At 42.5% G+C, this 26,812-nt stretch overlaps 2 protein-coding genes and 1 long non-coding RNA gene across 9 annotated transcripts in view; 2 read left to right on the forward strand and 1 right to left on the reverse strand.

Moving 5' to 3' along the window:
- YIPF1 (Yip1 domain family member 1) overlaps window positions 1–11,222 on the forward strand; it is a 32,886-nt gene extending 21,664 nt beyond the window's left edge. For 3 of the 4 annotated variants that reach the window (XM_025871667.2, XM_025871668.2, XM_073896711.1), the window contains 2 exons: window positions 50–145; window positions 10,694–11,222. In XM_025871667.2, coding sequence (XP_025727452.1) covers window positions 50–133 — 84 coding nt within the window. In that variant the 3' untranslated portion in view covers window positions 134–145; window positions 10,694–11,222. The remainder of the gene's footprint in view (window positions 1–49; window positions 146–10,693) is intronic. The other variant, XR_012379472.1, reaches the window with a different exon arrangement.
- Window positions 11,223–11,522: 300 nt separating this feature from the next.
- LOC141373444 (uncharacterized) lies at window positions 11,523–17,643 on the reverse strand. Its single transcript, XR_012379476.1, has 4 exons — window positions 17,514–17,643; window positions 17,306–17,397; window positions 16,850–16,992; window positions 11,523–11,679 (listed from the first exon to the last, which is right to left on the reverse strand). It is a non-coding gene; the product is annotated as an uncharacterized lncRNA (long non-coding RNA).
- A 43-nt stretch (window positions 17,644–17,686) lies between these two features.
- The window catches only part of NDC1 (NDC1 transmembrane nucleoporin), a 62,396-nt gene continuing 53,270 nt past the window's right edge, over window positions 17,687–26,812 (forward strand). For all 4 annotated transcript variants that reach the window (XM_073896723.1, XM_073896722.1, XM_073896724.1 and 1 more), the window contains exons 1-5: window positions 17,687–18,156; window positions 19,464–19,584; window positions 21,837–21,938; window positions 24,357–24,531; window positions 26,040–26,178. In XM_073896723.1, coding sequence (XP_073752824.1) covers window positions 17,794–18,156; window positions 19,464–19,584; window positions 21,837–21,938; window positions 24,357–24,531; window positions 26,040–26,178 — 900 coding nt within the window. In that variant the 5' untranslated portion in view covers window positions 17,687–17,793. The remainder of the gene's footprint in view (window positions 18,157–19,463; window positions 19,585–21,836; window positions 21,939–24,356; window positions 24,532–26,039; window positions 26,179–26,812) is intronic.

A 26,812-nucleotide genomic window follows, 5' to 3' on the forward strand; every position in this document is an offset into this window, starting at 1 on the left:
AGCAGACCATTGTGTTTTAACTCCCCTCATGGGTTTCCTCTTCCTGCAGGCATACTTTTTTGATGCGCCAGAGATGGACCACCTCCCAACAACTACAGTTGCTCCAAACCAAACAGTTGCAACAGCCAAGTAGCTAAAGAGGAAAGTAAGAGATTATATTTTTATGACTTTTTTTGTGGTTTGGTACAGTAAAAAATGGGCAAGTGCATCACTTCTGAAACTGTTAGCGTTAAGAATCGAGAGGGCCAGACCCTTTTGTCTTTCCGTATGATTCACTATAGCATTTGTGCACACGCATGTCTATATCCATGTGGCCCTCCAGCCCAAGGCCTCAATTGTGAACTCTACATGGTCCTGGCTTGATAGATTTGGGAGATGTGAGCTCTTAGCTTCTTCATTAGAGGAGCTCCTTCCTGCCTTTTGGCTCCACATCCCCTCTCCTCTGCTCTCTCCTTCCTGGGAGCACAGTATGGGTTTGTTCTATTTGGTTACAGCCCTGGTGGTTTTTCTAGTTTCCCTGTGACTTCTCAACCTGGCCTCAGACCCTGAGTGTGACTTCTCTTGAATTACTCATAGGGTTCTCCAAAGCCTACAAATTCTCATGCCTGGTTTGCTCTCTGGCCTCTCAGATGATTCTACTTCAGTGGTTAGCTCAGTAGGTTAGTGTACAGGAAGAAGAGCCAATTCCTCCATGGCTCATTCCTTGCCTCCCTGTTCCAGATCCTCAGTGTACCAAGGCTGCCACCATGCTGAACTTCTTGCCATTGCCAGAACACGTATGCCTTTGCACTTGCTGTTCCAGATGTCTGAAATGGTCCCTTTCTTCCAACAGTCATCACTTACCTCATGATCCCATTATACCTTGTAATATATATCACTGTTAATGGTGCTGGAAACACTAATTCTTCACTGTTTGTGTGTCCATCTGCATATTCATTTGTTCATTCATTGATTCATTTGTCCTCCATGGACTGGTATTCCTCTCCAGTTCAACTCAGCAACGTGAAAACAGGAAATGGGCATTACCTTGCATCTTCATTGCTCACCACAAGACCTGGTGTATAGGGGGTGCTCAGTAAATGTTGGTGGAGTGGATGAATGAAGCCATGATCTCTGCACATGATCTCCCTGTGGGCCGAGAACCTTCAGTCTGTTTTGTAATCACAGGGTGACCTTCTCTCCCAGAGCAACAGGGTGTGGTGCAAAGACCAGGGCCTTTAGAGTCAAGTGGAGCCAAAATGAAATCCTGGTGCCGACACATACGAGCAGTGTACCTGGGGCAAGGAACTTACTGTCTCTGAGCCTCAGCCAACGTAACTATGAAAGAAGAATAAGTAACGTAAAGTAACCGTGGAAATGATACCTATCAGCTCTCCCGTATTCTTTTGACTAGACGCAAGTTGTAAGTCTTACCCACACTCAGGGGGAGGGCATTACCCAAAGGCATGAATACGTGGAGTCAGGGATCATTGGAGGGCATTTTTATTTTATTTTATTTTTCAGCTTGATTAAGGTTTCCTTAACAAAGAGAATTGTAAGATACTTAAAGTATACGTTGTGATGATTTGATAGACATATGCATTGTGTGGAGGCCATTTTGCAGTCTGTCTGCCATAAGCACACAACCTAGTAATATATGTATATTTGAAGTGTTTACATATCCTGTTGTCAGTCCATATAGTAACTATTAAAGCTTAATTTTTTTATTTTTTGATGAAAAATAAATATTAATAGAAGTTCTAAAATTTTTCTTCCATTACCTCAGTGGGTTGTTTTTACAACCCACTGCCTTAGAAGGAGCTTGTGGTAGCTTGTTTCCCTTATGGTTTGATTGTCTACACACTTGTAAAGCTCCTCTTGCAGATGGATTTCATTGACTGTTAGTAGAGAAGGCCCTGGGGCAAGGTGGGTCTCTCCTGAGATTGAGGTCCATGGGGAAGGGATTAAGTCTGATTGGACTTGAACTCCCCAGTGCTTGGCCTAATGCCTGCTTGGCCCAGACAGAGTGAGTGCTCAGTTTATGTTGGGTAGTTGGAGGTGACCCTTTGTAAGATTCAGGCAAGAGGGGCATGTGGGCTTTTATCAGAGGTGTCTTGGCTCACAGAACCCTCATTTACTCTCTCGCTCAGTGTTTACTTGAGGCTGTTCTGTGGCCTCCATGGGCCAGGCATCAGGGACCTAGAAAATCAAATACAGTCTGCCTCAGGGAGCCTTGGTCCATGGATAAAACAGCTAAACAGAATAAACAGACTGTGTTTTTAGAGACGTGCTCTACCCAAATTGTGAATTGATGAGCATGGTGGGAGCACAGAAGCAGTGACTCATTTGGCTTGAGGGAAGGCTTCATAGAAGGGGTCTTGTTTGAGCTGGGCCCTGAAGGTTGAGCAGAAGCAATCAATTACCTGTTTTTCTGAAGAGAGTAGTCAGCTTTCCATGGCATTTGGGAAGGTAAAAGTCATAGGTTGTTCATTTGGGACACAGTGATGTGATGTGGGCTCACATCCCTGAGAACAAGAAAATCTGAGCCCAGCTGGAGGACAGAGGTAGAGCCCACAATGGCAACAGTTGCTTGGGTCTCTCTGGGCCGAGAATACCTGACATCAACCTGGTGAGGGGCTCTTTCAGCCTGCTCCTGTGTTAGGACTCGAGTTCCTTCCTTACATTTTGTTATGAAAGCTCCAGGCCAATGTCCTAGGTGCTCTAAACCTTCAGAGAGTCAGAAGCTGGTGTTTGAGAAAAGCCTGGTCCTCAGGGCCTTTGCAGACCTCCCACCCTGATTTATATAGATTTGACACCTTTGGGCTTTGCTCAGATCTATAAACTTGGGCATCAGTGTGTCCATTTGGGTGTCAAGTCTCCAAATGAGATAGTGATGAAGAGTTTCTTTGGAGCTTCCCTGGCAGAAGCATCAATCGCTTTGCCAATGAGAGGGCTGTCCAGAGCCCCAGGCTCTGCAGATTTATGAGCTGCCTGTGCCTTCTACTGTAATCTCTAGACTCCCAGCTTTCACTGAAAAAGAATGGCTTCTAATCTCACAGATAACCTTCCTCATGTAAATCTGCACATTGGAGGGCTTAGCCTGCCATGGATTACTGGGAGAACATTCACCCCTTCTCTCCCTGGAAACTCAGGATCATAGAGGAGCCTTCAATGACTTGTGATCAGGGACTACCCCTATATAAATCATTAAGATATTATAGAGAATATCTGGCTTGCTTCTTCCCTCCTTTCCTTCCTTTTTTAAAATTAACTTACCACCTGAGGGCCAGTGCCATTTATTCTCTGAGCCAAGACCCTGGGGAAGCCTGGAAACTGTACCTTGGGAGTCTTACTTCGGCTTGTGGGATGGAGTATCTGAAAGACGGCACTCATATTGGAGCTGCCTTCCCAGGGGCGGTGACAAGTGGGTCTGTCTGGAGGAGGGTGGCCAGCAGGTAATTATATTGCAGTGTGATAGGGCTTTAATAAGAGATGAGCGAAGGGCTTTAGGAGATTCCTTTGTAATTAAAAAACCCTCCTGATTTGATACACAGGGTTTATGTGCAATTATCCTTTCACTCACTCATGTTAAGAGTGTTCACTTTAGAAGCTAAAGCTACAAACCCTTTTTACTACGTTTATACACATCAATTCTTTTATTCTGAAATCAGTTTTAACTCAATGCTGTAATCCTCTTTAACAAAGCATCCAGACTGTGGCTTTCCACCGTGGCTAATGCTGTTTTCCACCAGCCCCTTCTTCTTGTCCACACCATGTCTGAGATGTCCCTGCCCAGAGCATCCAGTTTCAGTTTCTGTGCTGTTTCTCCATCAGTTTTCTTCTTGGTTCTCTGTCTTTGAAGTCAGTTGGGAGAACCTGGGTTGGAGAGTGGGTCAGCTCAGTAACTTTTTTTTTTTTAAAGATTTTATTTATTTATTTGGGAGAGAGAAAGCACAAGCAGGGGGAGCAGGAGGGGCAGAGGGAGAAGCAGACTCCCCGCTGAGCAGGGAGCCCGATGCAGGACTCCATCCCAGGACCCTGGCATCATGACCTGAGCCAAAGGCAGATGCTTAACGGACTAAGCCACCCAGGCACCCAACACAGTAACTTTTTATTCTTGCTTAAACTTATTTAGTGCAAAGTTTTTACACATAGGCAAAAGTAGAGTGAATAGTATAAAGAATCTCCATGTACCCATTGCTTACTTTGCACAGTTATCAACTCATGGCCAACTTTATTTCATCCATACCCCCATCTATTCCCCCATATTATTTTGAAGCACATCTAAGACATCCTGTTATTTGATCCATAAATATTTAAATTCTGGATCTATAAAAGACACTTTTTTTTTTAAAGGATTTTATTTATTCATTTGAGACACAGAGATACAGAGAAAGAGAAGAGAAAGCATGAGCAGGGAGAGAGGCAGAGGGAGAGGGAGAAGCAGGCTCCTTGCTGAGCCAGGAGCCCGATGTGGGGCTCGATCCCAGGACCCTGGGATCATGACCTGAGGAGCCAAAGGCAGACGCTCAACCATCTGAGCCACCCAGGCGCCCCTAAAAGACACTTTTAAAAACATAACCGTAGTACCATAGTCACATCTAAAAAAAAAAACCAAGTTGTGAAAGCAAAGGAAGAGTTCTTGGAGGAGATTGAAAGTGCTACCCCAGTGAACACACGCGTGGTAAGAAAGTCAGACAGCCTTACTGCTGAGGTGGAGAAAGTGTGAGTGGTCTGGATGGAAGAGCAAACCAGCCACCACATCCTCTTAAGCCAAAGCCTGACCCAGAGCAAGGTCCTAGCTCTCCTCTGCTCTGTGAAGGCTGAGAGAGGTGAGGAGGCTGCAGAAGGAAGGTTGGAAGCAGCAGAGGTGGGTTCGTGAGGTTTAGGGAAAGAAGCCGCCTCCATAACATGGAAGTACCAAGGTGAAGCAGCCACCGCGTGTAGACGCTGCAGCAGGTGATCCGGAAGCTCTGGCTCAGATCACTCATGACGGTGGCTACACTAAACAACAGATTTTCAGTGTAGACGGAACAGCCTTCTATTGGAAGATGCCATCTAGGACTTCCATAGCTGGAGAGGAGAAGTCCGTGCCTGGGCTTCAGAGCCTCAAAGGACAGGCTGACTCTCTTGTGAGGGGCTAATGCAGCTGTGACTTCAAGTTGAATCCAGTGCTCATTTACCACTCATAAAACCCCAGGACCCTCAAGAATTATGCTGAATCTCTACTTTCTGTGCTCTGTAAATTGAGCAAGAAAGCCTGGATGATAGTACATCTGTTTACAACATAATTTACTGAATATTTTAAGACCTCTGTTGAGACCTGCTCAGAAAAAAAGATTTCTTTCAAAATATTGCTGCTCATTGACAATACATCTGGTCACCCAAGAGCTCTGATGGAGATGTACGAGATAAATGTTTCCATGCCTGCTAACACAGCATCCGTTCTATAGCCCAGGGATCAAGGAGTCATTTCAACTTTCAAATCTGACGATTAAACACATTTCCTAAGGCTGTAAGCGCCAAAAATAGTGATTCTTCTGGTGACTCTGGGCAAAGTAAATTGAAAACCTTCTGGAAAGGATTCGCCATTCTAGAAGAGCATTCGTGATTCATGACAAGAGGTCAGGATAGTAACATTAACAAGAGTTTGGAAGAAGAAACCCTCATGGGCGACTTAGAAGGGGTTCCAGACTTTCAGGGGAGGAAGTGACCGCAGATGGGGTGGCAGGAACAAGAGATCTAGAAGTGGAGCCTGCAGGGGGTACTGCGTGGCCGCCATCTCAGGATAAAACTTGAGCGGGTGTGGAGTTGCTTCTTACGGATGAACAAAGAAGGTGGTTTCTTGAGATGGAATCTACTCCTGGTGAAGATGCCATGAAGGTGGTTGAAAGACAACAAAGGATTTGCAATATGACAGAAACTTAGTGATAAAGCAGCAGCAGCATCTGAGAGGATTGACTCCAATTTTGAAAGAAGTTCTGCTGTGGGTAAAATGCTATCACATAGCATTGCATCCTACAGAGCAATTGTATGTGAAAATAATCAATCCATGTGGCAAACCTCATTGCAGTCTTATCAGAAATTGCTGCAGCCACTCCAGCCTTCAGCACCCACCACCCTGATCTGTCGGCAGCCATTGACATCAAGGCAGGACCTCCCCCAGTAAAAAGATTATGACTCACTGGAAGCTCAGATGATGCTTAACATTTTTTAGCAATAAAGATTTTTTAATTAAAATATGTACATTTTGGGATGTCTGGGTGGCTCAGTTGGTTAAGCATATGCCTTCGTCTCAGGTCATGATCCCAGGGTCCTGGGATCGAGTCCCCACATCAGGCTCCCTGCTCAGTGGGGAGCCTGCTTCTCCCTCTGCCCCTCCCCCCCATTCATGCTCTCTCGCACTGTCTCTCTGACAAATAAATAAAATATTTTTTTAAAAAGTATGTACATTTTTTAGACATAATGCTATTGCACACTTAGTAGACTACAGTATAGTGTGAACATAACTTTTATATGCCCTGGCAAACCAAGAAGTTCATTTGATTCACTTTATTGTGGTATCCACTTTATCGCTGTGGTCTGGAATGTCTCCACCATCTCTCTGAGGCATCGTATATACTTCAGTGTTTGAATTTCATCTTGCAGTTTGTTGCTGTGTCTCTTAAATGTGTTTTAAATGATAGATTCCCACTCCATCCCCCCCTTTCCTTTACCATGTATTTGCTTAAGAATTGTTTATCCTATAGCTTCTCGCTGTCTGGATTTTGCTGATTGTATTTCTATGGTGTTGTTGATCATGTTGCTCTGCCTTTGTTTTCTGTAAACTGGTGGTTGTATCTAAAGGGTTGATCAGATTCAGCATTGGTTGGTTGGTTGGTTTTGGCAAGACTACTTGATATGTGGTGTTAAATGCTTTCAGCCATAAACTCATGCTGTGTAATTACCTCTTACTTTTTGATATTAAAAGTAATTAAGCAATGCCTACATCTGTTAAATCATTAGGGTTTTCAAAATGGCGATATTTCAGTTCTATCTTTGCTTCTTTGTTTATTAATTAGAATACTTCTTTCATAAAAACTTCCCTTTATCTACTATTTGGCTCTCCAGTGACATAGTTTCTGTAGAAAGGCAGGATAAATGATTCTTTTCCTTTTTTTTTTTTTCACCTATTTTCAAAATAGTAGTTGGTTCACTAGCACTCGACAGTAATGGCCAGTTAGTTTCAGTCCATCCCAAGTATTATGCTTACCAATACTCAAGTTGTCCCTTTGGCTAATGGGAACCTCTTCAGATTGGCTCGAGTCCTGTTGGCATGGCCCTAAGAGTCTCTGATAACTGTCTTGTTATCTGTTACAACAAAATTTTCCAGGCTTTTCCAGGCTCATTTTGAACATTTCCTGTCTCAGACCCAGACTGAATCATTTCTCGGAGTCTTGGTTCTGTTCAGTGGGGAGATAGTAATACCAGGTCACAATCTGGGTGCTAGTGGTGCTTATTGCCATTGGCTTGGTTGTTGTTTACAGGCCTTTTCACTGTTCAGAGTCAGGAAATGTGTTGTGTGCTTGATTGTTGTTTTTTTTTTAAGATTTTATTTATTGATTTGAGAGAGAGAGAGCAAGAGAGTGCACGAGTGGGGGAAGCAGCAGAGGGAGAGGGAGAAGCAGGCTCCCCGCGGAGCAGGGAGCCCGATGCGGGGCTCGATCCCAGGACCCCGGGACCATGACCTGAGCCGAAGGCAGACGCTCAGCAGATGCTCAGCCGACTGAGCCACCCAGGCGCCCCATCTTGATTAATTTTTTAAAGGAGATACATTGTGAGTTCATACTCATACTTTCAATTCTTATTTAGCACCACAGAGTTTTTTCTAAATTGCTTTTATCTTATATCTGTATCTCCTTTCCCACCTGCTGAGGATCCCACTTTTCAACAATACCAAGAGTGATAGAATTGGACCATCACATTAGTACTTAATTGTTTTATCCGGGCACTCGCAACAGTCCAATAATAACAGTAACAGCACTCCCATTAATTACTGGAAACACTGCTTTAAAACCTTTTAAGGCTTTTTTTTTTTTTTAAGGTTTTTAAGTTCTGGAATTCCCTTTCCTAGCTTGTCTACTTGGAAGCCCACTCTTTATTCTTCAGGACCCACTTCAGATAGCCTGTGTTTGGGGAAGTTTAGATTCCTTACTCCTCTATGCTCTCCTACAGCTCTGTATGTTCCTCTATTAGGGCAAATCTCTTATTCACTGTGACATGGACTGAGAATTCCTAGAGAGTAGAGATTTAGTGACCATTATACCTGCAGCATCCAGCAGGCTTTGGGGAAAGCTTGATTTTGAACAAGTGACAGTTGATAGACACGTCACATGCACACATGCTCGGTTCATTTGCCAGGTGACCTGAGCAGTTTTTACTTGTTCATTCATTGAGGGCCTACCCTTGGCTACCATTGGCTGGGTGACTGGGGTGAACAATGGAGATAGGTCCTTACCCTCCCAGATTTTACACCCAATTTTCTATCTCAGGCATCAGACTAGAAGGCCCTGCTAAATTAAAAAGAGAATCCTAACTTGGGGAACTTCGGATTGGAACACCCCCAATCAGGCTTGGGTGCAGGGTTGCCACCACAAAGGAGGTGCAGGGCAGGCCTGGGTCACGGTGGGGCCACCCGAGGTGGGGAGCCCGAAGTGGCCAGGAATCGGGTCGCAGGTGGGGAAGAGGTGAGGGAGCTCTGGCTGATGGTGGCGTTATGGACCAAGTCTGGCATAAAGGGCAATTATCTTACTTGCCACCCTGTGGCCTAAGCCCCAGGAATTCCCCTGGGAATTACAAGCTACCTACTGAAACTTGGCAGCAGGGCAAGGGAAATTTTCTGTCTTGAATCCCTCCTCTAGTCTTGACATTAATTTGGAACAGACAGAGAGATGAGAGAAAAAGAGCGTGTTTATGAAAATAAAATCTTTAGTGCCTGCCCTGTGGGCTCATTTGTCCCTACCTTTATTTAGCATTTCAGAAGCCCGAGCTAATGTTTACCATAAGGCCAAGCAGGACTTCAAGTTCTTCCAGTCCAGCAAATCACAGCACTCATGCTTCTCCAACCACTGTTCACAGATATGTTGTTGGCAACATTTCCCTTTTCTAGAGCTGGGACATTGAGGTAGATACCCCTGCCTTAGCCCCACCTTCCTATTTGTTTTTTTTTTTATTTATTTGAGAGAGAGAATGAGATAGAGAGAGCATGAGAGGGGGAGGGTCAGAGGGAGAAGCAGCCTTCCCGCTGAGCAGGGAGCCCGATGTGGGACTCGATCCCGGGACTCCAGGATCATGACCTGAGCCGAAGGCAGTCGCTTAACCAACTAAGCCACTCAGGCTCCCCGGCCCACCTTCCTATTTGTGATCCTACCCCCTGTGGTAGTAGGAAGCTTGGCACATTCTCTTAGGTTGGAGGCCATTTATTAGGAAATGGCCTCTCTGTGAAATTTCTTAATCCCCGCCCTGGATTTAACTATATCTCTAGCACCTTTTTCCAAATTCCCCATCTATTGCAAATCCCCAACTAGGTGTACCAACAGATGATTCAAATTCATTATATCCAAAACTAAACTCATCTCCCCCACAACCAGGTCCTCCTTATATTTTCCTGTTTCCGTGAATGGCACTACCATCCACACTGCCTCTGACTTCACACTAGGTTAGATTCTGTATTATACTGTCTCAGAGTACCTCACATTTATAATTACATAAGTAATATGTTATGTATTTGTTTACCCTGGAGTTTCCAGGGCCAGACTGTGTAATTTCTTGAAAGTTGGGACCATGGGTGCCTTATTCATCTGAACCCAGTGCCCAGCACATCTGTTGGATGAGTCCTTAATCACTATTTGTTGGATTAATTAAGAAATCTACCCGGTCACCCTAGAAACCTCATCATCAATGTAGAATCCTCCTTCTTACTTTCCATATCTTATCTAGCAGTACGACTTGTCTGTTCTAGCCCTGAAATATTTCTCAGATCTGTCCTATTAGTACAGATGCCTGATGTTCCTGGTGTTCAGGATCCAATCATCTCACATTCAGACTGTGATAATAACTTGATAGGTTTCTCTCTCTTTTCTTTTCCTTCTTCCAGTCCATCCTATGTGTAGCCAAAGCAGTTTTCAAAAAATTATAAAACTGTGTCACTCCTCTACTTAAGAACTTTCTTTTCCTTCTTTCTTTTTCTCTTTTTTTGGCCTCCAGTTGTCTAAAAGACAAAATCTAAACTCCCTGGATTGCCAGGATCGATCCCTAATATGTTTGTCCTACCTCATATCCTGCCATTGTCCCCTGCATAACCTCGTGTTTCAACAACCACAAACAGCTCTCCAGTTCTCAAATCTTTTTATGTCCCTCCATATTTACTTTATTTCTCCTCTAGCACCTAACATAGCTGTCACAAAAAAGAGAGAGAAAGAAGGATGGGTGAAGATAACTTTGGGATCTGGCAGAGAAAAATCACTAGGTTTCCAAAGAAATAGAGGAAAACTTTTTAAAATGTCATCTCCCCTCCAATAATAAGTCTTCCTGGAGTTGGTAAATCAGGGCTCAATGTTGTCTGGTATTGAAGCTATACCTCTAAACATAAACAAATTCCCTGTCCTGCAGTTTAGATCCTTTCTGAATGGGGGGGCGAGTCTTTTTCTTAAAAGTTACTCTTTTTGTTTTTCAGTTCTCTTTTCTGTATTTTGGAGTGGTTCTTTTGGACATGGCATCTACTGCAGGAAAGCAGAATGACCAAGCCAGCAGGAAAACTGATGGAATGGCTCCACCCTCTGGCAGCTAAAGGTGCCGCCCTGAAGTCTAATCACCTAATTTAACAAAAAATAATTAAATGTTGTTCAGTCCATGTGTCTTTCAGCTCTTCTTTCTTACCTGTCAGTTATTGTTGGAACTGTACACTGATTTGGAACAAAATACAAGGGAACGTGGTAGGTGTGCCTGCCATTTGCCTCTTGTTGTCCTGTGATGCCCTTAATATGTGGAATGGATCCATCCTAACATCTGATGACTTTCTTCTGAATTGTATACAGATGTTCCTCTGAGGTGATACTCTTCTCTCCAAATGCTTGCCATCCTAAACTGGCAAAACTGTGTGAACTTTGGTTTGGATTCATTGAGAGCCTGAACATTTGTCTGTGGTGACTTGACACTGGGCAACCGAACCTAATTGTTGCAAAATAAATACCTCATAGAATGTCTGTCTGCATTTCATGACTTTGACCTCGAGTTCCTCCTTGATGTTTTATCTTTAGCATGCTGGAAGCTGTTGTGAATCTTGATTTACTTAATGCCATAGCTGTTGGGGTGTGGGGGTTAAAATGGACATCGGAATTTTTCCTACTGTAAGTATGGAACAGAGGGTTGGAAGAACATGCTCACTTACAAACTTTTGACACAGATTTTAGAAACTTTTTTTAGGGCACTTTGAGTGCCTCTTCAACATGGCCTGACTCCTGGCTAGAGTGCATTAAAAGGAGAAACCAGTGGCGCCTCAGAGATACTTTGTTATATTTTTTATTCAAAATGCGTGCCATCTGGGAGGCTGAGCTTCTGCCAGGTCAGGATTGCTGATCCCCTACTGTTTGTGTTGTCCTCTTCAGGCTGGGAATTTCCAGTGTATTTCTGAGACAGCAAGGCACACGTGGACTTAGAAGGCTGATCACACCGAAAAAGGAAGAGGCACACAAATTCAGGCTGCCCTGAGCTTAAGGTCAAGTTGGCAAACCTCCCATCAAACGCAGAGTATCCTCCCCTCCATTAATTTACTTAACAAATATAGGTTGTGCACCTACTAAGTGCTGGTCAGCATTCTAGGTGGTGGGGCTGGGGCAGTGAACAGAACAGACCAGGTCCCTGATCCCGGGAATCCTCCAATCACACAATCACTGCTGGGGGGTTGCTGGCCTCAGCCTCTCCAAGGCTGCCGTCTCCTCCTGGGACAAGTCCTTGTGTGCACACCTCTATAGCTTTCACTGCTTGGTCTGAGCTCTACCCCTGGGCCTCTCAGATCTAGTCTGATCTTTCTTCCCTTTGTTGACTTCAGATGTTTGAAAACAGCTGTTCTGCACCCCCTGAGTCTTCTCCAGCTCCAGCTAAGTGTTTCTTTTGTCTTCAAGGACTCTTCAGAAAACTTGGTATCTATACCTTCCAGACACCCTCTGAGCTGGTACCCTGGTGCTCTTTCGTTAATACTTAACTCCTGCTGCCCAAGGCAGTGATTCTTACACATGTGGGTCCTGTGAATGCCTGGTACAGGCTGTCTGCAACCTCCCCTTCCTGTGTCTCACTAAAAGTGGCAGGATTTTTCTCCAATAAAGAAGAGAAGGATACTATGAAATGATAAATATATAAATATATATATAAATATATAAATATATATATATAAATATAAACCTCTGCTACAGTTTCTTACAGAGCTGCTAAGAGCCTTGCTATTTCCTGGGTGATAAGAGTGTCTGACATAGCTCCCAATTTCCTGGGTAGTGGAGCTTTTTTTTTTCCTTTTTTCTAATGAGGTGACTCTTGGGGGCCTCTGGATGGGGCTGGTCACCAGGAAGACCAAGCCATGATTAGAAGCTTGGAACTTTCAGCCCCACTCCCCATTCTTTGGAGACAGGTGAGGGACTGGAAATGGAGGTAATAATCAATCAGGCCTATATGATGAAGCCTCCATAAAAATCCCAAAAGAACAGGGTTTGGAGAGCTTCCAGGTTGGTAAATACATCCACCTGCCAGGAGGGTGGTGCATCCCCAACTCCAAGAGAAACAGAAGCTCCTGCACCTGGGACCCTTCCAGACCTTGCCCCATGTATCTCTCAACCTGGCTGTTCATTTATATCCTTTAAAACATCATTTGTAATAAATCAGCAATAGTGAGTAAACTTTTCCTGGGTTCTGGAAACAAATTTTCAAACCCAGGGAAGGGGCCTTGGGAGCCTCTAATTTGTAGCCAAGTTGGACAGAAATCATGGGTAACCTGGGGACCCACTACTTGCAATTGGCATCTGAAGCAGGGGGCAGTCTTGGGGGACTGTGCCCTTACCCTCTGGGTTCTGCTCTACCTCCAGGCAGTTAGTGTCAGAATTGCTTGGTGTGGAAGATCCACATATCTGGTTACAGAAGTGGTGTAAGTGTTAAAGTGAAGGAAAGCAATGAGTTTTTCCCAAGCACATATAAATATCCATGTTTGAGGGGGAATTTAGTTACTACTGAGTACTTGTGTGGTGTGACTGGTAAAGTTTTCCCCAAAAATGTTTAGAGATTCTTTAATACAGTGGTCAGGATTTAATTTTTAAGTAAGGATTTTAGACACAACCAGCATCATAAATTAGTACCGGCATCTTATAAAAAGAGAGGCCATTATAATATCAATCTGGAAGGACATAATGTCAGTACTAAAAACTTGAATAAATTTAGCTTTCTGGAAAGCTGACTACTCTGTTCATTTTTTCTCACCTACCAAGGACCGGTGAAAATTTCATGAACCAACCAGCACCGCCTTTTGGGAGTCCCTGCTCTTGGGACCCCCATGAAGCACTTATGAATTGTATTGAGCTATAAAAGAACCCTAAAAAGCAATAGCTTAAACAAATGAGCAGTTTTACCTTTCTCGTGGAAATAGAAGTTTAGACATAGCCCCGCCCAGGTTAATACAGCTGCTCCATGATACCATTAAGGATTTTGACTTTTTTATTTTTCTTCCACTCAGCTGTCCTTAGCATGAATTTGCCATCATCTGATCCCAAGATGTATGCTGTTTTCCAGCAAAGTGTAGGCAATGAAGAGTTGGCTCCAAGCCAGAATACTATGTGTTATCTTTCAGGCCTGATCGTGGGCAGTTAGCGGCTGTGTACCTCAAGGTCTTTACCTCCTGACAGGCCTCCCGGGAGCACTGCCCACGAACACCAGCCTAGGTGCACAGCCTGAGCACTGTGCCCTCTGGAGGGCGGGGGTTGTGGTCAGGGGCTTTGGCCCCACCTTACCATCACCCCAGCTTTGTTCTTAGGCAAGTCTACATTTCTAGTCCAGCTTCCTTCTTTTGGAGGCCTCCTAATGGAGCTAAGGGGTGAGGGCCTAGCCAAGGCCTGTCTCAGGTGCCTTTGCTGAGACCAACCTACTGGGGGTCCTTGAAGATGTCTTTTCCACTCTGACCCAGTATTCGGTACTCTTCCACCCATAGCCCCTCCCCTCTTCCTCCTCCTAGCCTCCTGAGCTATAAAATGGCAGGAGATTTTTGTTTAGGGATCCTTTGGCAGTAAGGCTGTGCCTACATCTGCACCAGCGCACGTGACCCTTGCCTGGCACTGTGCCAAGGGGAAAAATGGAACATTAGTGGGGACAGTGCTTTCTCCTATTTAGTATCTTGCTTATAACATCACAGTAACTGATTAAAGACTTGACTGTAATTTTTCAGGTTCACTACTCAGACACCTGGCAGCTCAGGTCTCCTCAGTTCCACTTTTGACAGGCAGGAAGAAGAGAAAGGGCAAAAGGGGTTGACCAGTTGAATTGACCTGGCTTTTAATGTGCTTTCTCCCAAACCCCATCTAATGTCTTATGCTTCTATCTTATTGGTCAGAACTATACCACATGGTCATCCCTAGCTGCAAGGGAGGCTGGGAAATGCTCTTTAGCTGGGCACACTGCCACCCTGAATGAAACCAGAATGGGTTTTAGATAGATAACTATTACATCTTGGAACGCCTGCTTTTAGAAAAGTTAATGGATGGTGGTTTTTCCATTGTCAGTTTGATTTCACTGGTTGGCATATAAAGATTTAAGGGGCACCTGGGTGGCTCGATCATTTAAGCATCTGATTCTTGCTCTCAGCTCAGGTCTTGATCTTATGGTCATGAGTTCAAGCCCCTCCTGGGCTACACAGTGGGCATGGAGCCTACTTAAAAAAGAAAAAAAAAAAAAAGATTTAAGAGAAAAGAGTTCTGGAAAGATGGCAGTGGCATTTTTTAATCTCCCCAAATTCCTCCATAAAAATAGAGCATCTGGGATAGCAAAACCAAAAACATGTGGACAACATCTACATCAAACTTGGGTGACAAGATATCACCACAAACCCCAAAATTCAAGCAGGTGGAAACCACTAGCCACTCAAAGACTTGCATGATATCAGCACTTTTGTGGAAAGAAGCAAAGGAAGCAGCTGGGTGTCTGAGAAATCTTAAAAGAAGAGAACCCCAAAATAGCCAAGAGGTACTCCGTAGAAAGTACAGTGGACCAATAGGAGAAAAGCAGCTGGATTTGGGGGCAGTTTTGTACAACCCTGTTTGCAGCTGATGAGTGCAAGGGGTCCGAAGTACGGTCTGAAGAAGTTGGACTCTGAAAACCAGCCAAAGTATCCTTCCAGGACACCAGAGTAGAAACCGCAGGGAATAGAATACAGATAGAGTAGGCCAGGGATATTTGGGGCAAAGAAAAGGGAAGTCAGATGAAAGTGGGGGAAGGGCACAGAGCCAGGAGATCTCAGAAAGCTTGAAGCCATATTTTTGAACACTTCATGAAAACAGAAAAAGAAGCTGTAGAGTCTCGAATTTAGCAAAGCTGTCCTAACTCACCCCTCCTTCCTAAACGTGCAGGAAAACTAATTTCATATAAAAATGAGCAGCAGAAAGGACTGCAATCAAACCTCATAATGAAGTTATTATAAAAAAAATGAAAACACGGAGAATAATCTCCCTAATGATATGAAAACATTCCAGAAAGACATGCCCATGAAACCAGCTGAAAACTATAACTTAAGATTTCAAAATAAACTAAAGTAAATTAAGGAAATAATACAAGCTCCTGCTCAACAGCAATGGTGTAGTTCTAATTGCAGTACTGGCGCTCCGCCCCCCCCCGCCCCATCAGCCGCACATCGTGTGTGCTTGGGGGCTCTAATGTAGAGGGAGTAGCACCTTCATGATATTTGGATAGTAACTCCTTTCTCCCTTTTGCTACTACAACCCTATTCTTTCTCCCCTATGGCCTTTCAGCCCTTTGAATACTTTCGTTATCAATTCCCTGTGTTCAGTTCCTCTTTGAATTAGATAACAAAGTTTGTTGTCCTGAATAGACACTTTCTGATGCAGTTACTTCCATTCATTCTTCTGTTCATTTAACAAACATTTATTGACTACCTCCTAATGTTATAGCATTTTGGAAACAATGATAAACAAGATAGACAAAGTCTCTCTGCCCATGGGAAACTTATGTGCTAGTTAGGATTCAGACAATAAATAAGTAGTTACACACGATGATTTCAGAATGTGATAAGTGCTCTAAAAATAAATGTGGCGCAAACAATAATTGTCTCTGTTGTGTAAATGAAGTCAGGAGGTATGGGCAGGTAGCCTAGGATTGGTATAGTTGCTCCTAGTAATCAAGTTTGCTTTGAGGGTAGTACTTGGTTTTGCCTGGAGTGTGACACCTCCAAATTCTATGCAGCTGGATGAAGGAAGGGATTAAGAAGGGGCAAAGAACGTGGCTAGCTCTCTTTTAAGGGGAGTTTCTGGGACGCTACCATGCAATAGTTTGATTACATTTTATTGGCCTGAACTCATCAGTCACCTAGCTCCACCTAGCGTCAAGGGAGACTAGGAAATGTATCACATGCCCAGTTAAAAATTGGGGAATTCTATTTCTAAGAAGTAGGGGAGAATAGATATGCTGGGCAACTAAACAAAGTAAACTGACTGCAAGTAACCCGGGGTGTGTTTAAGGACACTCATTTAGAATGATTCTTTTTTGTTTGTTTGTTTTGTTTGAATTTTATTATTTTATTATTTTTTTAATGGAGAAGTGATACGGTTACATTCTCATTACCTCTTACCCATATTTCAGTAACTTCCTAGTTCCAGCCTTCCAAGCTACTTCCATAGAATGATTCTTTATCATCTTTCTCCACCACCAGATAGAAGGTTTCTTCTTGGCAGAGACTTGATCTACCTTTGTATTCCCAGTTGTTCTGCAGGGCTTCAGACATGATTGATATTAACATGTTTTTGGAAATGAATATAATCTTAACGCAAATCAGGAAACCATTATTAGCAAACATTACAAAGCTCTACGTGTGATCTCAATTTCTTTCACTAGACTGAGTTTCTCCAGAATCAGTAAATCACTGAATCTCTCTGTCTTTCCAGAGTACGGGGAATGTTGACTGTGGTATGTAATTGGGTATTAAAAGGTGTTAGCACTATGCCTCCAGGGATCTAACCGAGGGCAAATGCAATCAGAGAGGACTTCATTAAGCGGGACTTGGGTCGGTAAAAATCTTTTTCCTTACCGGCAGGAAATTAATGATAATCAGTATTTGTATAGCATTTATCATATCTTCGCAACATCACTGGATGCCATCTTTGTTTTCATCCTTATTTTCTAGATGAAGAAATGGAAGCTCAGAGAGGGTCAAGACAGCCATTTAGCAAGGGGCAGAGCTGGAACTAGGAAACAGATCTTGGGAAACCTTTATAAACGGTAAAATCAGTGAGTACCTCTGTGGAGACGGCCACGACAGTCTTTGATTTCACTTTCAAGCAGTCGATAAAGAAAATTGGAAGAAATAAGGACCAATCATTTTGCCAGAGTTAACTGTAAAATTCTATCAATGGACACTTAACGCTTAACGGCTTTATAAAAGACTACGATTCCCAGCATGCCACAAGGTACCTCTGGGACGACTTCCATTCCCAGCATGCTGTATTTTGGAACTCTGAGTCCCAGAATGCAACGCTCCCTTGCTCCCAGAGCGCCGTCGAGACTACAGTTCCCAGCATGCAGCGCCGCCCCCAGTTTCTGGCGTCCCGCTGGACCCCGCTTCGGAGAGAGCTTTTGGACTCCAGAGGGCGGGTCCTGAAATCCCAGTCTCCTTTGGGGGACGTGTCCGCGGGCGCGTTCTGGTGCGTTGGGCCTGTGCAGACGAAGCCTCGAGGGGATTGGTTGGGGCCTGCCCCGGGCTTCCCTCAGGCAGCGTTTGAGGCAGCCCCAACAGGGTCCTCCTGGGGCCTTTCTCCCTTTGAACTGCGGTGGCGGGCGGGCGCACTGTCTCCTGCACTCCTCAGAGCCGGGGCCGCCATCACCATGGCCACGGCTGCGAGTCGGCCTTGCGACGGCGGGTCGCGGGACATCTTGTGGCGCGTGAGTGCAGCGCGCAATCTGGCGCGCGCTCGGCCCGCAGCTGGAGTCGGGCCTGGCGGGCGCTCGCGGGCGCGCTGGGCGGGGGAGGGGCCGGCTCCTGTGTAGCGTGGGGAGCGCGTGGGGAGGGGGCGACCAGAGGGACTGATTGATTACAGGGAGGGGGGGGGTGTCCCGAGTGGAATCTGATTGCGGGGGGGGCGGGGGGGGCTAGGGAAAGCTGGTTACTAGGGTGTGCTAGCCGGACGTCCTGAGTGTAAACTTGTCATGGGGTGGGAGAAGAGTCCTGAGTGGAAGCTGGTTAGAATGATAGGGATGACCTGCATGGGAACTGGGGCAGGGATGGTCAGGAGTTTTATGCAAGGGTGGTGTACCTGGTAGGTGCGAAATAAATAGCTTGTTGACTACTTGGGGTAAGAAGTGGGAAAGAATGTCTAGAATTGGAAAGAATATGGTGTGGCCTTAGCAGAGGCTGTATCCCAAGTTAAAAATTTTGAGTCCTTAAGTCTTGCCTGTTCTTTACCACTTATATTATCAATTACGGATGTCCTGTAGATGTACTTCAGGAAATATGACTGCAGTTTTTTGTTTTCTCCTTTTTTCCCATTGCCACTGCCTTCCTTCAGACACTGACTGTAAACTTTGGCTTTGGACAGTTGTCCAAATTGTCTCTTGTGTGGGTCTTGCCTCTGATCCATCTCCATCATAGGCACCTTACAAACCCAAGAGTATTTTACGTTCCAAAATGTAAATCCGATTAAAGTAAAGCACTTTCACACTTCAGACCCCTCAGTATCTCTTCTTTACTCAGTCAGCAGTGTATCTTGTGTCTCTAAGTGGTAGACACTGGTGATTCACACATGAATACAATGCAGTAATTGCCCAATAACTGCCATAGCTAATAATTGCGAACACAATTATAGTATACAGATGATCCCTATAAAATGTATACAGCTTTTAGATATTGACATATCAATCAATTAAACCTAAAGAGAAAAGTATAAGTTGCTGTAAAATACAGTTGTAAAACTAACACAATTCCTCTCCTTCCTTAAAGTGTGCTATTTAATGTAGCATCTCACTCTGGACTAAATGCAAGCATCAGTGAACTGATATCACAAGATTTGGTAGTTGTATGCAATGTTATTAATAGGAGTAACCATTGGGGTTTATATATAGCTGCACGGACTATGATCTGGGTGTAAATACTAGTGATTAACATCCCATATGAAAAGATAGGATTTGCATAACTGAAATAACTGAAATAGTTTGACTTCATGATTGAGGGATTTTGTTTGTTTTAATTATAGGTTTTGGGCTGGAGGATAGTTGCAAGTATTGTCTGGTCAGTGCTGCTTCTACCCATCTGTACCACAGTATTTATAATCTTCAGCAGCATTGATTTATTTCATCCTATTCAGTGGCTCTCTGGTAAGTAGTACTCAGTTTGGGGAAATCAAATTTACAGAACCTATTTCTCAACATAAAAGTTGTGTTATGTTTCAAGCCACCCAGGTGCCCCTCAAATAATTTGTTTTTAATCACTGCCTATATTGATTGGCATGGCAAAACATTCACCTTGAGGTAACCTTAAGGCATTCCCTTTATAGATCACCTTTTCACTGTATAATTATAAGATTAGTAAGCCTGTCAGAGATCTGTATTATCACATGAACAAAAAGATTATTAGAAGACCACATAAATGAAAACTTGCCTTAATTTTTGTTTATGTGTTTGTCTTTTTTGACTGCTTTTTTGACATTTTCTTTTTAAGGACTGGGACTGTTTCCTTTATCTATTGAAAAATTTGGAATAGAAAATATGACATCTTTTTAGAAAACCTGTCTAAAATTAAAAGACTACTTCATTTCTGTACTGTGGCTAATAAAAAGTGAGAAGAGAGAAAAGGAGGAAGGAGTTAAAGACTAAGAAACATAGATGTAAACACAAAGACTGATGAGGAGGAAAAGCTTGGAGCAGACTAAATGTTTCTCAAAAATCCATGGACATGAAAATAAAATTAACTAAATATATTAAACTATGGTCATGTTAATTAATAATAACCTCCAAATTATTGCCATGTACTGCATGCCACATACCATTCTAAGCATCTTAGTATATTGTTATCCTTCCTACAACACTATATAATAAAGAGGTATTATCCCTGCTTTATAAATGAGGAGGCTGACGCTCAGGTTATAGAAGTCTATGCAGAGACACACAGTGACTAACTGAACCAGGATTTGAACATTGGTCTCTGACTTCAAAGCCTGTTTTTCCACATACCACACTGGAATTAGAGAGAAGTGTTGCCAGAGTAGGTTTTGAACTCTAAAGTCTTGCCTAAAGCTAAGAAGCACATATACTCTTGAAATTCTTTTTATTTCCCTTTCCACAACAATAATAACAAATTTCTCTTGCTTTGGGAGGTGGGAAGTGTGTTGTTAATTTAATTTTCAAGGAGTTAGCAGCTTAACCTTGTAGCCTTTGGAGATACTGCTGCTAAAGAATTATAGTCATGTTAAGTTTCTTGAGACGTCTCAATCACTTCTTGCATGGGACCTACGGGGCAGATAAAATTAAGCCATAAGCCAGCATGGGGATGGCAGGTATTTCTGTAACCACCTTCTCTGAGTCTGGATCACTCATTGATCTTGGCGGTCTGGTCACAAGCTTGGAATATTCAGTACTGAAATCTAGAACCATTACCAATTGTTCAGATTTGGCACTTAAGAAAAAATTTTTTGCCATTTCATGGGCCAGGGTTTTTTAATCCTAATAATACTTTCTCTCCAGATGGGATTTGATTTATGCCATTTTTCTCATCAAATGTTACTCATCTCCTTCAACTTTTGCTTCACAAAGTCTTTTTAGAGAAATTGTACTCTTTCCTTACTTATTTCCAGTCACATGAATCAGTTTGTTCTTTCTCTTAGTTCAGTATAATGTTGGGGTTTAATTGTGAATCCTTAATAAATACTCTTTATTAATTTTGGTCAATAAATTATACTCTTAAAAGTTATTGATTTCATTATTAAGCTTTAGTCTCTTCAGCAAATGTATTTCCTTGCTGTTTTTATTTCTCTTATTTATGTTTTTAGGTGTAACATTAGTATATGTGTTAAACTTAGCCAGATTTTTTAAATGGAGTATTGCTTGTTGAACTACTCTAAAATGTGAATATATTAGTGTTTTACAAGGATATCATGATTTTTTGTTTTTTTAATTCAGCATTTAAATGATTTATGGATTATGCTATTTTCAGAAATGTTACTTTTTTAGCTATAGGAGCTAATTGCATTTGTTAAGAAGAGATCTGAAAAATATTTACATTGTAAAAAGAAGCCTTGTTGGTGTATTACTAAATGTGGTACTTCTCTGTTTCACATGAGAAAAAACGTTTGCATATGGTAGTATTTTGTCTGATGTTAACATCTGGGTCATCGAAAAGAAATTCTAGTATAATTTTAAAGGACCCAGAGCTTGGTCCAAATAACTCACACTGTAGTTCTTGAGTTGATGTCCTGTAGGACCTGTCAGCAGTGTATGAGTAAATTCTTGAAGAAAAGATAACTTTTAAAATGAAAGTTACAGTTGTGGTTCAATCCATTTTTCTCTTGCAATATACTGATCATGACTGCATGACTGAATGAACTTACTGATTCATCTCTCTTATGTTTTAGATTCTTTCAGTGATCTGTATAGTTCCTATGTAATCTTTTACCTCCTGCTGCTGTCAGTGGTAGAAGTAATAATAAGTATTTTTAATGTGGAGTTCTATGCAGGTGAGTTTTCAAATGTTAATCATAAAAATATTTGAATTTATATTCTTAATGGCAGGCTCAGTGCATTTTGTATGTGGGTGTATATAACAGGCTTGTTTTGTGTCAGCTTAAAATATATACAGAATCATCTGCTTTGCATGTTTTAACTAAAAATTTATTTGAAGGTTAATTTCTCTCTTTTTAAAAAATATCTAGAGCTCTTAGGACAAATATTGTATGATTTCACTTATATAGGAGGTTCCTAGAGTCGTCAAATTCATAAAGACAGAAAGTAGAATGGTGATGGCCACAGGCTGGGGGAGGAGGGGATGGGGAGCTGTTTGATGGGCACAGAGTTGCAGTTGAGGTGGTGGGAAAGTCTTGAGGTACGTGGTGGTGATGGTTAGACAACAATGTGAGTGTACTTATGCCACAGATCTATATGCTTAAAGATGGTTAAAATGGGAAAAAAATGGTTAACATCGCTAACTTTACTTATGTGTGTTTTACCACAATAAAAAAAATTTAGACCTTTTAATAGTTCACAGCTGCTGTTAAGGCTGTGACTCAGCAGATGTATTATAAAAATAACTCCTTTATAGGGTAGGAGATCAGGACCAGATGATTTCTGAGGTCCTTTTCAAATATAAAAGTCTATAATTCTGTAGTTTAAAAAAAACCAACTGTATGTTTTGCCTTGAGAGAATCACCTGCTAAGATTCCAGAGCTTTTTCTTTTTCCCAGTTTCTCTTTTTACTTTTTGTGCCTTTTCTGATTCCTGTGTCTATCCTTGTGGTACAGTCAGAAGCTTCTTCTGACACTTCTTTTTTGACTGTAACATCATTCCTCTATTTTATTTTATTTTATCTTTTAAAGATTTTATTTATTTATTTGACAGAGAGACACAGCCAGAGAGGGAACACAAGCAGGGGGAGTGGGAGAGGGAGAAGCAGGCTTCCCGCTGAGCAGGGAGTCCGATGCGGGGCTCGATCCCAGGACCCTGGGATCATGACCTGAGCCGAAGGCAGACGCTTAACGACTGAGCCACCCAGGCACCCTTTCATTCCTCTTTTTAGCTCTTCAGTAGTTGCTTCTTAGAGTTGGTATAAAATTTCCAGTCCTACTCTGGATGTTATAACACATACCCTTTTCCTTTGCTTTCCTAATTTCTCACTCCTAGCTGCTGGATCTTTTTCTGTTCAAGCCGTATACACATCTCCTTGGCTTATAGCACGTGTTCTTTTATATGGTCCCACGTACCTAGGTCATCTTGATGTAGATGCCACACTAGGGCTTTCCATCCTGTCATTCTTAAAGTCTGATTAGTCACTTTGGCTCATTCCTTCAACAAGCATTCTTTGTGCTGTGCATGGTGTGGGATCAGAGATAAGTGTTATGGTCCCAGTTATCCCTAGAGGATCACAATTAATGAGGAGACAGATTAAACATTAAATATATTCAATTACAATACACTGGATAGTATGGGAATATATAGGAGCACCATTTACCCAGCATGGGAAGCTTCCTGGAGGAGGTGAGCTTAAAGGATGAATTGTATTAATTCGAGAATGAAGATGATGATCCAGGGAAAAGGATAGCACATAAAAAGGCTTAGAGACAGGAGAAGCTTTGGTATGTTCAGAGCATCTTAAATCAGTTGCACACTCAGTAGGTCTCATGGGCATTTCTTGTGGGGAGGGAGAGGCGATAGCAGCCTCTTTCTCAAAGTGTAAAGCACCTAAGCCCTCTCCCTTCACATGAATTTTCCATCTCTCTACAGTCTCTTTACTTGGAATACATTAAAAGAAGAATGTGTATGTGGATAGGTCAGGAAACCCTCTACTAGCTGTTTTCAAAGGTCAACATCCCTCCTACCCACACTCGCCTACCCCAGCACACTTCCAGAAAACTTATTTTGATTATCAGAGAGGTATTAGGAATTCCTATGCAAACATTTATTTTGATATTCATTATTGTCATTATTTGCGTAGTTTGTGGTTTATTTTTCACAATTAGACTATATATTGACCAGTTCAAATGCTGAAGTAAAAATAACTTGTCAGAGGACAAGCACTATCTTTTAAAAATTATGATTTCTTCTTTTCTGGCACCTAAGAGAATGGCAGGGTAGACACTCTTTGAACTATCGGGAAATTTTAATTAAAAAGAACTGAAAAATGTTAATCATGCTGTCCTTAGGTTTCATCTCTCAGAATCTTTGGTTTTTCTTTTTTGTGTGCATCTTTTTATATTCAATCTTTTCAAAATCTTTTAACTTCAAATTTTTAACTTAGAAATTTTCTGTACTTTACATTGACTCTGTTTCTTCCCCCCCTTTGGAATATTCGTGCAAGTATGAGAGAGAATAATAGTTCAGGTCCTCTGACTACATTTGCTGCAGTCTAAGCCTAAAGCCACGGTAATGTGCTTTGTTTACAGTTGTGCCTTCCATTCCCTGCTCCAGACTGGCACTGATAGGGAAGATCATTCACCCTCAGCAGCTCATGCACTCATTTGTCCATGCTGCAATGGGGATGCTCGTGGCTTGGTGTGCTGCGGTGATAACCAAGGGTCAATACAGTTTTCTTGTGGTTCCCTGCACTGGTACTGAGAGGTAATATTAACTACATTTTTTCTATGGAACCTTGTTTAGTTACTAAGCCAAAGGTGACCTGCATAGGTAAATAGTTTATGGGCATTCTTTGCTTTCGAGACTTTTATGGAAGTTGCTCTTATACATAAGATCAAATGTTTTTGATATTTATGTTTGTTGAATTCAACAGTTTTTTTTTTAAACATTTTCTGTGCAAGGTACTATGCTAGGTGCTGCTGGATTTATGAGAGGGACTCATGCGTAGATTATAGGTCCTTGAGAGTTAAGAACAGGAGGGGAATTAAGCCATGGACACAAACGGATGTGATAGGAGAGAAATAGGAATTTATGTGACATGGGATGTAATAAGAAAGTGAGATGTGCACATAAAACCTGTGGCAGTTCAGGAAGCGGGGAAGATCCCTGGCTTCTTAAGAGGAGGTGGTGTTTAAGGTTGGGGTTTAAGGAAGGATTGTATGGGAAGAATGAAGAAAAAACTTTAAAATAATTACAACCACCTTCTTCAGTAGAGTACTTTTATAATTTTGAAACTGATACAGTTTTTTTGGGGGGGGGGAGAGCACACACAAGGGCAGGGGGCAGAGAGAGTATCTTAGAGAATCTTGAGCAGAATCTTAGAGAATCTTAAGCAGGCTTCACACCTAGCATGAAGCCCTGTGGGGCTCAATCTCACGACCCTGAGATCATGACCTGAGCCGAAATCAAGAGTCGGTCGCTCAACTGACTGAGCCACCCCGGCGCCCCATAAACTGATAACAGTTCTTGAACACATGACATTGATAAAAATTTCGTGTTGATATTGACTTTAAAAATAAAAAAAGATTACAGTAGTAATCTTAAGTTCTCTATTTTTTCTCCTTTTTTTTTTTAGATTTTATTTATTAGAGAGCACGAATGAGGGGCAGAGTGTCAGAGGGAGAGGGAGAAGCAGACTCCCCACTGAGCAGGGAGCCCATCTCGGGCTCTGTCCTAGGACCGCAGGATCATGACTTGATGCTGAAGGCAGACACTTAACTGACTGAACCACCCAGGCACCGCTATACTACTGAATATTTAATTTCTTTTTGTCCCCCAGTTACTATTACGTAAGGCGGGGTTTTTTTCCTAATATGATCAATTTTCTTTAGTGGAAAGGGTCCCCGTGAGGGATTGCTCAATTATAAGAGACAACACAGAGAGAAGCCCAAAGTGATGGCATCTCTAGCAGGTCCATAACGTTCCGTTCTAGTTCCTCTCAGTCCAGATGTGAGCAGCGTTGCTTACTATCACAGGGGACGTTCTTACCCTTATCAGATTTCCAGAGGAAGAGCTAAAGAGTTAACCTTTAGAGAGGTCAAATTCTCATGCATCAGGGAAAGGGTTTTGTTAATCTTTTGCCCACACTGAACCTGAAATGAACCATTTTGTTAGAATTTGGGACATTTCTTAAGTGAGTAAGTCACAGTTTGAGCCTAAAGCAGTGATACGTGTCCCTGACTATTGAATTAATAACCTAACTTTCTTTCCAGTTTAAATAGCCCTGCTGCACAGACCTGCTTAAATGAGTGTCACCTTTTTTTTCTACTGGCTGGAGCATTTATGGGCTACAGCTATAGTCTCCTGTATTTTATTAACAACATGAACTATCTGCCATTTCCCATCATCCAGGTAAGACAGCCATTGGGCACTACCTTATGTCAGCATGTGGCAGATGCAAAATTGCCTTGATGTATGTATATATAACTGGCCTTATCTGATTAATTCAAGATTTGATCAATAAAACTTAGGACTGAGATCATCAAAATGCCATTTGGAGAGGAGAGATTTGTCTTCATGAATTTTAGCATATGTGTGAGAGCTATCACTGCCCTTCCCACTGCCACTCTGAGAACACTGCTTTGCCCCACTCTTTCCCTCCCTGCTAGGTAGTGGCAGTTGCTGTGACCTAGCAGGGCTGGGGGAGGAGGATGATGACATTCATGCAGCGTACCTCTGTGCAGCTGCCGGCTTCTTTTTGAACCTAAGAACTCATGGGCTTGAGGATGTGCAAGTAAGTATAGACTGTCAGTTACTGTCTCACATCTTTTCTAGAACAAGGCATGATGTATATAAATAAATAAAACAATTTTGACTCGTTTGGGTAGGACAGTTCAAACTATCAGTTAGGTTTTTAAAGATCTAATCTGGTAGGAGCCTTCTGTGCAACTAGAACCACCTTCCGAGGCAGGAGAGAGAAAGATCAGTTGAGATTTCTCCTGTGGCATCAAGGTTCTCCCCCGCTGTTCCCACTCTTCCTGACTGT

The sequence above is a fragment of the Callorhinus ursinus genome, unplaced genomic scaffold, assembly GCF_003265705.2.
Source record: "Callorhinus ursinus isolate GAN/ISIS: 27379988/994484 unplaced genomic scaffold, GSC_fseal_2.0 scaffold9, whole genome shotgun sequence".
Taxonomy (NCBI): Eukaryota; Metazoa; Chordata; class Mammalia; order Carnivora; family Otariidae; genus Callorhinus; species Callorhinus ursinus.